Source organism: Rhineura floridana, chromosome 13, assembly GCF_030035675.1.
Source record: "Rhineura floridana isolate rRhiFlo1 chromosome 13, rRhiFlo1.hap2, whole genome shotgun sequence".
NCBI classification, from domain to species: Eukaryota; Metazoa; Chordata; class Lepidosauria; order Squamata; family Rhineuridae; genus Rhineura; species Rhineura floridana.
The window spans coordinates 3,603,190-3,616,305 of record NC_084492.1 but is presented as its reverse complement, the minus strand read 5'-3'; the positions used below and the strand labels follow the sequence as shown (position 1 = coordinate 3,616,305).

Here is a 13,116-nt window from a genome sequence, read left to right as displayed (position 1 = left end):
TCTAAATATGTTTTCATTTGATTTTAAATTGTACTGTTTTAACATTTTGATGTTTGCCATCTTGGACTCCTTTGGGAAGAAGTGTGGGAAATGAATTTAATAAATGAATGAAACAATAACCCCATAGGCCAGCATAGAGCATCTCTCATTTCCCAGTGGTAGGTGCCCTTCAGTCCCTGGCTACAGCACCAACACATCCCCAATTTGTTTTTGGCCCCTCACTGGCAGTGGTGCATTGGGCCAGAGGCAAAAGTGGGCATAACAACAGATGTGACTTTGTACAATAGGCTGGAACAGTCACATGGTCTGGGCACACACACCATCCAGGCAATTAAGAGGCATTATTACTGTCCGATGACACATTCCAGCCAGACAAAAGCACTCAAGGAGGGTGCAGAGCAGGACCAGTGGCCTGGGAAAGGGTGTGGCCTATGGATAATCCAAAGAGAACAGAGAGCCCCAAGATAGACAGGCCTGGAAGTCTGAATCCCAGGCTTGAGGCTCCCCAGTCCTGTCTTAAATGCTAGTTTCAATTCTGGATTCCATCTTCAAAATCTCACAACAGCTAAAGATACCACTTGACTTTACTGAATATATTTCCAAGATCAGAGAAGCTTGCTGGAACCCATAGCTTGTCATTCTATGAACACATGCATTTTCTGCAGGATTCTTCAAACTTCTGTTAGAATTCAAGAGGCTGCAAATTACTACCATCATGAAAAGCAAAGCTACTTCACCAGAACTAAATGCATGCTACCATTTTCGAGTCCTGCCTGTGAGCTTCTGAACAAGCCCGAGTGGAGATAAATCCAACTTTCTAATATTATTGGCCACTCCAGCAACATAGCAAATACATCCTTACCTCAGCCGCTCCTCTCCATGACCGCACAGCTTCTTCTAGCTCAACTGTGGGGCTTGCACTGGAAGTCTCAGCCATATTGCAACTCTTTCTTTCCTGAGCTACAGCTTCGGTAAAACATGAATGAGCCACTGGTTGGACCTTCTGCAGAGCTTGGGATAAAAACTGAAAATGAACCTGCACCACTGTCAAGAAACATCGTCCAAGTACCTACAAGATGGAAAAACAAAACTATAGGTCAAGAATACGGGATTCTCCCATTCAGTTATTTGGATGAGTGTTCTGGTGTTTGAACTAAATCTTCACACATGCGAAAGCATTTGATTACCACCCTACATCTAACTTTGGAATTAATAAAAGCACAAAATGATGCTTTATTTACTTACAGTGAACGTCCCATCTTGTGTGGCATGTGGAGGCTGTGGGCGGTATATAAATCGAATAAAATAAATAAATAAATAGTGACTCCTCCCACTTAATCCCAAAACAGGAAGCATGTGACTTTAATCTTTCTGCTGGCCTCTATCCTCTCTGTCTCTGGTTCCTCTCCAGTTCCATTTCATGGCCCAGCTAGTAAGAGAGTAACACTTGAAGGAGCTAATGGTATTAAGAGAAAGGAAGGAGCAAGGACCCTGAGACGCAGCTTGGCACAAGTGGAGGGAGTCATGAAGATGCTAGTCAGAGTGTTGAAATGGCTAGAAATGTGTGAGTATAGGCAGCCATGAAGTTTAGGGTGTGGCTCTCTATGCCTCCATATTTGAGACAAGACTGAACCTTCATGGTAAGTAACCAATGCTGCATTCTGCTGCTTGCCATGAGAAGCATCCAAGTCGGATGTACAAGAGCTATACCTATCTTGGGAGGGTTATATGGATGCTGAATCATGTGGAAGGGCATGCTGAAGAACCCTTTGTCCAAATATACCTTCTGCAGATTAATAGTACCTTGAGAATATCCTTGCTGAGGCCCATGTGGCCACATGGCATACTTCTAATATAGGAAAATTGGTGGACAAGGCTGTGGATGTAGCATCTGCCTTTGTGAATGAACTACGATGGGTACCAAAGTGGGAAAGTACTATGTTCCATAGCCAAGACCTCAGTGGTACGGTATCTGCTTTGTATGCAGAAGGTTCCAGGTTCAATCCCCAGCATCTCCAGGTGGGGGTGAGAGAGACTCCTGCCTGAAACCCTGAAGAAACCACTACCAGTCAGTGTAGACAATACTGAGCTAGCTGGACCAATGGTTTGACTCAAAAAATAACTTTTTATGTTCCTATGGCAAACTTTGACCCTCTCATCAGCGTATAATGTGAGACTTTCCCATTGTGGTGGAGTGGAAAGGTACACATAAGCATTCCATTCGTCTGAAAGGTTCAGTACAGTAGATATATATCCTAAGTGCCCTTCTGACTTCTAGCTTGTGCCAGGCCCTCTGTGGGTTGTGAGGGTTCAAGGCAGAAATATTATGGGATGACTTCCTGGGATCTATGCAAAATCAAACTAACAGAGGTAGGAATGCAAGAGGGTTGGTTCTGAGAGTCACTCACAGAAAGAGGGAGTAGTGAGTTGGCTGATGGCCAGCATGTATCACTCTAACACTCTCATTGCTGAAGTGACAGCAATTAGAAAAACCACCTTGAAATATAGCAGACATAGAAAAGTTAATCTTAGTGGCTTTAAGGGAAGATTTAAGAGGGCCTGGAGAAGGATGCAAAGATCCCAGCAGGGGAACTTGTGGATGAGTGGAGAGCTGAGCAGGGATATTTGAACAGAGGGTGGGATCCCAGAGGACAGGAATTATGTCTGGACAAAACTGAAGACAACAGTGAAACTTGGAGTCTCAAAGTATTTGATTGAAGATCCAGCTTCAGGCTTGCTTAGAGGAAGTCTAGGAGCTTTCCGATAACCACCTTGTTGTGGTCTTTTCCCTGCACAGCAGGAAAGCCTTTCAGGAGATCTCAGATTTGAATTGTAGGCATTCCTTGGGAAGCCAAGAGGCTAGCAACAACTTCTGCTGATGTCATGAGCCCCATGGAGAACTCTTGGCAGGACTGATCTGAAGTGGTGGTGGTCTAGGAACAAGGGGAGGGGCCCAGTGGACTGAGAACTGTGGCTGAGGATGTTGAGGAGGGGCTGATGGGGATTAAGGGATTGAACCGTCAGTCTGCCCTACTACACTGCCTTCAGCAGCTGATGCACTGCTGGGCATCCCAGGAGAGAATGCCGGAGGTGGAGCTGGGGGAAGATCTGCCGGAGGTGGAGCTGGGGGAAGATCTGCCGCAGGTGGAGCTGGGGGAAGATCTGCCGCAGGTGGAGCTGGGGGAAGATCTGCCGCAGGTGGAGCTGGGGGAAGATCTGCCGCAGGTGGAGCTGGGGGAAGATCTGCCGCAGGTGGAGGAAGATCTGCCTGAATCGTCCTCACCTCTATTACAAATGATGCCTCCTCAGCTGTATACGCATGAAGAGACATTAACCAGCCTACCCACAGGAGTGCCCACTTGCTAGCCCAGTCCCAAACGGACGGAAAAGCCCCATGCAAGTAGTCATGTCTGCTCCATCCTTTATTAAGGGGATTCAGGGGTGAGTCAAGTGTTGCCACATCTTTGCTTGAGTAGCCAAGCCAACTAGTGCTTTGTACTGACCCTAATGCTGTATGAGCTGTAACCTGATCTATGTTCTAGTCCTGTACAAACGTATGGCTTAAAAGCCATTGGCAATAATCAAGCAGAGTCTGAATCTGCTGTGGGAAGCCAGGACAGATGGGTTTCCTGCTTTTAGGGAGTGTTTGTTGCTCAACCTCGAGGCAGCTAACTGAAGCCATGCCAGATCTGGGTGACTGGTGGGGCCTTGTGGGGACAGGTTTTATTTGACAGGTAGGAACAGAGGATTGCTGGATAGGGAACTTCTGAAACCAGCCATATTTAGGCCAATGTGGTGCCACTAGGATGATACTTTCTTGAGGCAGACCTCCTGTAGGACCATGGAGATCATCAGGGTCAAGGGGGAAAAGTAAAGGTCAGGATGTCATGAGAAAATCTGTGGCCTCTGCCTCTCCTGTCAGGTACTTCATGGAAAACCCCTTGGATTTTGTGGTTGGCAGCTAAGGTGAAGAGGTTTAACTGTGGGATGACCAAAGCATTTATGAATCACTGCAAACATTGAACAGCCTAGATTCTCCTGGGTGGAACATAGGAAGCTGCCTTATACAGAGTCAGACTATCTAGTTCAGTATTGGCTACACTAACTGGCAGCAGCTCTCTAGGACTTTAGACAGGGGATTTTCCCAACGCTGTCTGGAAATTCCAGGAATGGAACCTGGACCCTCTGCATTACTTTGTTTCTTGTAAACTGTTTAGAGGCTTTTTTTAATAATCAAGTGGTATATAAATTTTGTTGAATAGATTTATTTTTTATACTGATATCCCACCTTTCCTCCAAGGAGCTCAAGGTGGTGTACTTGGTTCTCCTGTCCCTATTTTATCCTCACAACAGCCATGGTGAAGTAGGTTACGGTGAGATAGACAGACTGACCCTTCCAAGTCTACTATTCTATACAGTGGAATCATATCATATGCACATTTAACTTACGCAAATTCAACTACTATACATGCTTGGCAAAAAAAAAGTGTGGGCGATTCCGCCCGCCATTTCACTCAGTGAGTGTGTGCCCCAGAGTGAGCATGAGGTAGGAAACATGAACCTGCAGTTTCCTCAGTCGATCACAGTTCCTGTGTGCCTCTCATAGTGTGAGCACCTTGCCATTTCACTGGTGATCACTCTTGGCCGAGTAAGAATGTCTTCCAGGGTAAGGTCTTTAACAGTGGGTCTGTAAGTGACTGTGGAGACCAATTCTGGATCCACACAGCCTCCCACAGTGAGGTTTCCAGATGGAAGATGGTCACGATGAGGATTTGCTTGACGTGCCTTCCACTTAGCTCTTTTGTCCCTTTTGCCCTGTACTCGTGCTTTTTCAAAGTCCATAGCACCTTTGATAATGGCCGGCCTGCAATTGGGACGCTCATGGGCCAGGACTTCCCAGTTCTTGATCCTTACATTACATTTTTTTAGATTAGCTTTGAAAACATATTTAAACCTCTTTTGCTGTCCAACAATATTCCATTTTCCATCCTTAAGTTGGGAGTAAAGGAGCTGCTTTGGAAGATGGTGATCAGGCATTCGAACAACATGGCCGGTCCAGCGAAGTTGATGTTGGAGGATCATTGTTTCAACACTGGTGGTCTTTGCTTCTTCCAATACTCTAACATTAGTCTGTCTATCTTCCCAAGTAATTTGCAGAATTTTCCAGAGGCAGAGTTGGTGGAATCTTTCAAGAAGTTGGGAGGGGCGTTTATAGATGGTCCATGTTTCACAGACATACAGTAAGGTCGGTAGTACAATGGCTTTGTAAATAAGCATTTTGGTCTCCCTGCAAATATCCTGATCCTCGAACACTCTACGCTTCATTTGGGAGGATGCGGCACTCGCAGAGCTCAGAGGATGCTGAATTTCAGCATCGATGTCAGCTTTTATAGAGAGATGGCTGCCAAGATAAGAAAAGTGATCGGCATTCTCCAGTGTCGCACCTTTAAGCTGGATTGATGGCACTACAGAGGGATTGGTTCGCACTCGCTGATGAAGCACTTTAGTTTTTTTTATGTTAAGCGAGAGGCCAAGCTTTTCATATGCTTCTGCAAAGACATTTAGGATAGTTTGAAGATCTTCCTCTGAATGTGCAGAGACTACATTATCATCGGCACATTGAAGTTCTATGACAGAGGTTGTAATTACCTTACTTTTTGCTTTCAGCCTATTGAGATTAAAAAACTTTCCATCTGTTCGATATGTGATTTCCACACCAGTGGGAAGATTCCCCTCAACAAGGTGTAGAATCGTGGCGAGCCACTGTTACCCAAAATTGTTGCCGTCAGGTTGTCATGGAGGAGTCGCAAAATATTCACAAATTTATCAAGGCATCCAATTTTCAGAAGGATGGTCCAGAGAGCAGTTCGATTTACAGTATCAAAGGCCTTAGTCAGATCAATAAATGCCATATACAGAGGTCGGTTTTGCTCCCTGCATTTTTCTTAAAGCTGTCGTGCAGTGAAGAATGGCGGAAACCATTTCGGGATTCAGGGAGGATGTCTTCTGAGATAGATAGGAAGCGATTTGCGAGAATCCTTGCCAGGATTTTACCTCCGGTAGCTAGAAGACAGATGCCTTGGTAGTTCCTACAATCTGTTCTATCATCCTTCTTGAAAAGAGTGATAATTATGGCATCCATAAAGTCTTCCGGGATCTCCTCCCTCATCCAGATTTTTTCGATGAGCTTATGAAGTTGTTGTGTAAGTTCAGGCCCACCTTCTTTAAAGATTTCAGCAGGAATCCCATCAGGTCCACTAGCTTTGTTATTCTTCATTTGATTAATGGCTTTACTGACTTCATCCAAATTAGGGGATACTGCAAGCTCATCTCTAATTTGTTGTTGCGGGATTTGCGAGAAGACCTCATCAGCCACAATAGAGTTACGATTAAGGAGGTCGTGGTAATGCTCTTTCCAGTGCAGTGCAATAGACTCTTTGTCCTTTAGAAGTTTGGTACCATCTATAGAACATAAGGGATTTGTATCGTAATTTGTTGGTCCATAGATGGCCTTTGTGGCACTAAAAAAGCTCTGTGCATCATGAGCATCTGCAAAATGCTGCATTTCTTGAGCTTTCTTTATCCACCAGGCATTCTTAAGTTCTCTAGTTCTTCTTTGGACCTCAGCCTTTGCACTGGCATATATTTTTTTCTTAGCAGTACAGTTAATGTCTTTTTGCCATATCTGGAAGGCTTTCCTTTTCTTGTCAATGATATGATCAATCTCACTATCATTCTCATCAAACCAGTCCTGATGTTTTTTAGTTTGGTATCCAGTAGTTTGTTCACATGCTGCAACAATGGAAGTCTTCCGTTTAATCCAGTGTTCCTCAACATTTTCAGGGAGTTCCGTAGGTAGATGTTTCTTGAGAATTGTTTGAAAGCAAGCTCGCTTAATAGGATCTTGAAGGAGTGGATGTTCATTTTACGCCTTGGTTTTCTTCCTTGGAGCCTACGGTGAGGAACAATATTAATGGCCATAGTGGATCGAATTAATCGGTGATCTGTCCAGCAGTCATCGGCACTCGTCATGGCCCTGGTGAGAAGTACATCACGACGATTTCTGGCACGTACAATTACATAATCCAGGAGATGCCAGTGCTTTGACTGAGCTTCCATGATGTTTTAAATTTATCTTTCTGGTGAAAGAGTGTGTTTGTAACAAGATTATGCTCTGCACATTTAGTCAGAAGTAGAATGCCATTCAGGTTGCAATTGCCAACACCTTTCCCAATGGTTTCTAGCCATAAATCAAAATCACACCCAACTCTTGCATTGAAATTGCCCAGGAGGATCCTTAGGTATCTCTGATAAGATGGTGTCCAGCTTCTTTGATGTCTTCATCAGCATCTAATGTTGGTGCATAAGCACTTAGAATAGTTGCCTGCTGGTTTTTGGTGAGTTTTAATCAGAGAGTTGAGAGTCGTTCATTAATGCCAGTAGGAACTTCTGACAAGAGCTTCACAAGATCATTTTTAATAGCAAAGCCTACTCCACGTATTCATTGTTTTTGTTCAGGCAGTCCTTTCCATAAGAAGGTGTAACCTCCTTTTTCTTCCTTCAGTTGTCCCTCTCCTGCTCTTCCAGTTTCTTGGAGTGCTGCTATGTCAATATTAAAACGTCTCAACTCCCTCGCAATGATGGCAGTCTTGCGTTCAGGACGTTCACTATCTGTATTGTCCAGCAATGTCCATATATTCCACGTTCCAAAGTTTTTTTTCCCGACCGCTAACTGGACATGGTGATCCAGTCAGGGAGAGAGATGAGGCAGACTATGCTTAGGGCACCTTTTCTAGCCCCCTCCCCATATGGGGCAAGCAGAGTGGATCCTGAATAGGGCTGCTCAGTCGTGGATGCAGCTGCCAAACTACTCAACTGCCTCGGTCCTTGAGCCAGGATGACTGAGTCTGTATCCACTGCCCATGTGCCAGTCCATGACTAGGGGCTTCCGGATTTCACAGTCCTGCCCCCGTTGCCATTCGCCATGGGACTTTTGGTTTGGTTTGGTTGGAAGATGCCTGTGTGTGAATTTGTTTTATGTGGGGAGATCGGTGCATGACGATCAACACACAATCATGACAGAAAAAGGCTTTGTTCCAATGGCATGGATACCACAACGATTGGAAGTCTTTTATCTGCTGCAGCCTTCATCCGCCTTCACAGCCGTTGTAACATACACATTGTTATCCTCCACCTGTTCTGCCGTTGAGGACTTTCTTGGATCATTCTTTGTCAGTCAGTCAGTCATAAACTTTATTGCCAAGCCACAGGCCTTTACAATTTACAGTATACACTAATAGGAAAAACAACTGTGGTCGTTAAAACAAAGTCATAGGCATACTATATTAAAACATGACATAAAATGGTAGAAAAATGTTAGTACTGCCTCCTAGGGTTCAAATGGTAAGTCTGTGCCCTACTTCACCCTAAGCTTTTGCGCACCTAGCGCAAAGAGGGCTACCCTATGCGTGACTAAAGGGTCCTGGTCCGATAAAAGACAGACAATAATTTCTTGCAAAGGTCCCTGGGGGATCGACAGGCCATTGAGAAATTAGATCTAGGGTGGGAATATAATGGACATTTCAGTATATAGTGGGGTAAATCTTCAACCACTTCCATACCACAGATACATAGGCGTTGAGCCCATGGGACTTGGGTATAGCGACCTGACAAGACCATAGATGGCATTGTTTGGAATCTTAATGCGGTAAATGCTTGTCTAAGGTTTGGTGAAAAGGAATGTCAGGTGTCTTGCTCTCTAGTGAACTGTCTTAATTACCTGGAACTAGGTTGAGAATTTGGAGTTGCTAATTGCCAATCGATCGATCTAGGAACAATATTGGAAAATTGCCTCTTTCAACTTGGGTCGGTTCGGGACATTTAGCGATGGTGTTACATGGTACGAGTGATATAGGCTGGATATTCTAGAGCTCCAGAAACTGTCCCTAATGGCCAGATCGTAACATAATTTTGATAGTTTGGTGGGAGCATTTTTTAAAGATTCCCAAAAGTTAAACAGAGCATAATGAGCACAAGCACTAATTAGGGGGAGGCCTAGCTCTGCTCGAAGAAATGCCGCTGGTGTGCTTGGGGGTAGGCGCAAAAGTTTTCTTAGGAAACTATTTTGGATTGCCTCGATGGTGGACAGGGTGGACCTTTCCCAACCCCAAATAGGAGCTCCATATAGAATCTGAAGGACTTTATTTACAAAAAATTTTAAAGCGGGGAGGACAAGATTACCTCCAGCAGTCCTATGGAAGCTCAGTATAGTACCACAAGATCTTACAGCTACAGATTTAGTGTAGTTTATGTGTTTTTTCCAGGAGAGATTATCCTGGAAAAAGATTCCTAAATACTTAAAAGCACAACATTACTCAATTGGATGTCTGTCTATCGACCATGTATAGTTTCGGTGCCTCTTACCAAAAACCATAACTTTGGTTTTGGAATAGTTAATCCGGAGGTTTTCTTTAGCACAATATGCGCTACATTTATTAAGCAGTCTCCTTAGACCCACACGTGTTATGGACAATAGGATCATGTTGTCAGCGTACAATAATATCGACACTTTCCTATTACCGAGGGTGGGAGGAAAAAATTCTGGGCCCATCAGATCCATAATTATTCCATTAAGATACAAGTTAAAGAAAATTGGGGCTAGTAAACATCCCTGCTTAACTCCCCTTTGGATAGAAATGGGGTCTGTAAGCGTGCCTGTAGCACCCACCCTAACTCTGGCACTATTGTCAGAGTATAGCTCTCTGATGAGGAAGAGAAGACGCTTATCTATGTTGGTATTGGCTAGTTTGTTCCACAGTCTTACTCTATCTATAGAGTCAAAAGCCACCGCTAAATCCACAAAGGCAGCATATAAATGTTTCGCAGGGCCATGCATGCTTTTCCTTGCAAGATAGTATAAAATTAAACAATGGTCCATGGTGCTTTGGCCTTTACGAAAACCAGCTTGTTTTGGGGAAATAACATTATTTATAGCTTCTCACTCCTCGATCTTAGTTAACAGGTATTTAGAATACAATTTAACACCTATGTCGAGCAGGCTGATAGGGCGATAGTTGTTAGGGTCAAGCCTCTCCCCTTTCTTATAGATGGGTACAACAATACTTTGCTTCCACCCTGCCGGAAAAGTACCGGTATTGTTAATTTGTGTAAACAGTTTGGCCAGGATAGGAGCCCACCAATTCAAGAAGTATTTAAAAATCTCAGGGGGGAGCATATCCTCACCAGGGGCTTTACCAGATCTCAGAGTAGACATAAACAATCTAATTTGAGTGGTCGTTACAGGAGGCCAGGCAGGCAGGCCAGGTGGTGTAAAGCTTGAGCGGCTTTGTCAGATAACGCATAGAGCTTATTGAAGTGTGTATGCCAATCAGCAGCCGATATCTGGGAGGGGCTTAGAGAGCCTAGTGTACACATCCCTTTAGCCACCAGATCCCAGAACAAATGCTGATCTTTTTTTGCCACCGCCTGCTCTTGCAATTGGCACTGGGATCTAGCACACAGTGACTTATATGCAGCATGTAAATAGATAAGGTATGTGCGCTCAAACTTTTCTGGTGTTCTCGTTGCGCGGCGGGCGTAATTAGTCAGCTGGCGTTTGGCAAATTTACATTCGTGGTCAAACCACCTATTATTTGAGAACGTCCGGGCCGTCGCTTGTTTATTCGAAGTCAACAAAGGTCTCATAAGTGACACAAATAACTGGTATAGAGACAAAGTATCTGAATCGGGAGCGAATATAGCTAGTCTGGTGGGAAGGTTGTTATATAGAAATTCCGAGACAGAAGAACACAGGGAAATCGACCACCGAACTTTCCGTTCCGAGAGTTGAAAACCTTCCAGATGTGTAGGGGGAGAGATTGGGTGTGAAAGCTTCATTTTCATTAATAGGGGAAAGTGATCACTTTCTACCCTATTAATTACATCAAAGCTTATTACGTCCGTAAGTAAGTTATTAGACACAAATATGTGGTCTATTGCACTCGCTCCTCTACTGGTTAGATAGGTAAAAGCACCTTTAGGCACATCAAAAGAGGAACCATGGAGGCATTCCAAACAGTGAAGCATCAAAAGATCTTGCAGTCTGTAGCCTTGCTTATTGCATAGATGATCTTGGGAAACTCTATCCCATAGTGGGAAATAAGAATTAGGGTCATAGTTCGAGGACATTCCGAGATCTGACTCAGTGTTCCCTAGCCTAGCTTTAAAATCCCCATATAAGAGCAACCTTGCATCAGGAAATTGGTGCTGTAGCTGGGACAGAGTATCTGAGAGAGAATCCCAGATGCTATGGGGAACCAGTATCATAGCTATGCTCGGGGGAAAATAAACATTAATAATGATAAGGAGCCCTATGGGGTGCCCTCGTAGCCTCAGTGTCTGAACGTACTGCCCACTATTCAGAGTCAGGGGGGAAATCTCTACGGGAATATCCACAGAAATTAAAATACTAAGGCCACCACTAGCGCGACCTTTGGGATTGGTCTTAAGGGCGGGTATGGAAAAAACTCTAAATCCATCAAGAGATGAAGTTAGTGTGAATCATCCAGGTTTCCTGTAGGCATACTATTGAAAATTCAGACAGGAAAGAATACAAGTCCGCATCTTGATGTTTGTTGGCCCAACCCATTATATTCCAAGACAGAAACGATATTTGTCAGGCTGGGCCAATCAGGTCTAATTCCTTTGCATTGCTGACACAACAGTTTGTTACAGAATATATGGTAGAAGACGCGGAGGGGGTAGAGCCTTCCCTTATCAATTTTGTAATATGCTCTTGGTTGGGGACTTCATCGCTCACCTCAGCAGCAATTAGTACATTTTTTGTATTCTGAGGACCAATAGTCTTAATCTCCAGGGGCACTGGAGGAGCAGCTGGGCAGGAATCTATAAAATTATGGGTAGGTATGGGGGGAGCAGTCTCAAACTCCTGACAAGGCAAATTTTTGTATGCGGAATTTGAGGTAGTATTGTTGGCTATTCTTTCTCTAGTAACACGTGTTTGGGGGGAGTCACTTAGCACAGAGATGGATGGATTAGATGTAACCTTTTTAATCCCGTGCGATACAGATGATTGGCCCTTCTTTGTGATCGTCAGTCCTAGCTCTTCTTCCCCCCCTTGTATATCTTAATGAGACTCAGGGGAGAATCCAGCAGAAGCCCTTTCATGCATATTTAAAAGTTGGACTTTTAACAGGTCAAATCTGTGTAATATTTCAAACCTTCCGCGCAGGGCTAACGCTCCAAAAGAGTCAAGCAGAGTTCGCTCGTCTTTGTCCAGTGGGCCATTTGGCCAGCCATCGGGGAATGGTCTTGAGCACTGCGAAGCGATCGTCTTCCCTTGGAGGATTGATGATCCTGCAGTTCCGCTTCTATGGTGCCCCTCTGGTTCCTCCAAATCAATGAGCAATCCGTGATACTCTCCTGTAATATCCTGGGTAGGGTATGTCCCAGTCTACTGCAGGGACATAGGTCCTGAGGCATGGCCCTGTTCAAAAAACCGTACGGGCACAATACTTCATTTGGACAATAGGTTCTTCAGAGCCAATATATGATGCACTATTTTAGTTGAAGAAGTGGTGATCACCGCCCTTGCTCTGATGCCATCATAATATAGATATTCCACTGAGACGATGTCCTGTATTTTTATATTTGGGAAGGACAAGCCCTTTAGAATTTGGACTAGATGTCGTTTCCGTTCAGACTGGTGTATTATACCCTTGGGTTTAGGAAAGTTAACAAGCACTAATTGCATTGATTTAGTACAAGATTCTAACTTCGCGTATTGAGCGGATGTAGCTGAGGTTTCTTGTTTTGCTCCTTGCTTAAAACTCCCTGCCAAGCATCTTGGTAGGGGGCAATGCAATCCTGCGTTCCATGGGGTGACAGAGAGCCAGCAATCAAAGGGGGAATGAGGAGGCAGGGATTAAGGTGAGACTCTTTTGGAACTATCGCATCACTTGTGCTATTAGATTTAGAAGATGGTACGGTCTCTTTCTCCTTAATCCTCATTGGGGCTTTTCCCAATAAGTTGAACAATTTCTTGAAGTTCATTTTGCAGCCTCTTGGCAATTTTTGATTCTTAAGGTTTTTACTCTT

At 44.2% G+C, this 13,116-nt stretch overlaps 1 protein-coding gene across 3 annotated transcripts in view; it reads right to left on the bottom strand.

The window, feature by feature from the left end:
- The window catches only part of GARRE1 (granule associated Rac and RHOG effector 1), a 156,065-nt gene that overhangs the window by 32,763 nt on the left and 110,186 nt on the right, over positions 1 to 13,116 (bottom strand). For all 3 annotated transcript variants that reach the window (XM_061594364.1, XM_061594365.1, XM_061594363.1), the window contains one exon: positions 863 to 1,069. In XM_061594364.1, coding sequence (XP_061450348.1) covers positions 863 to 1,069 — 207 coding nt within the window. The remainder of the gene's footprint in view (positions 1 to 862; positions 1,070 to 13,116) is intronic.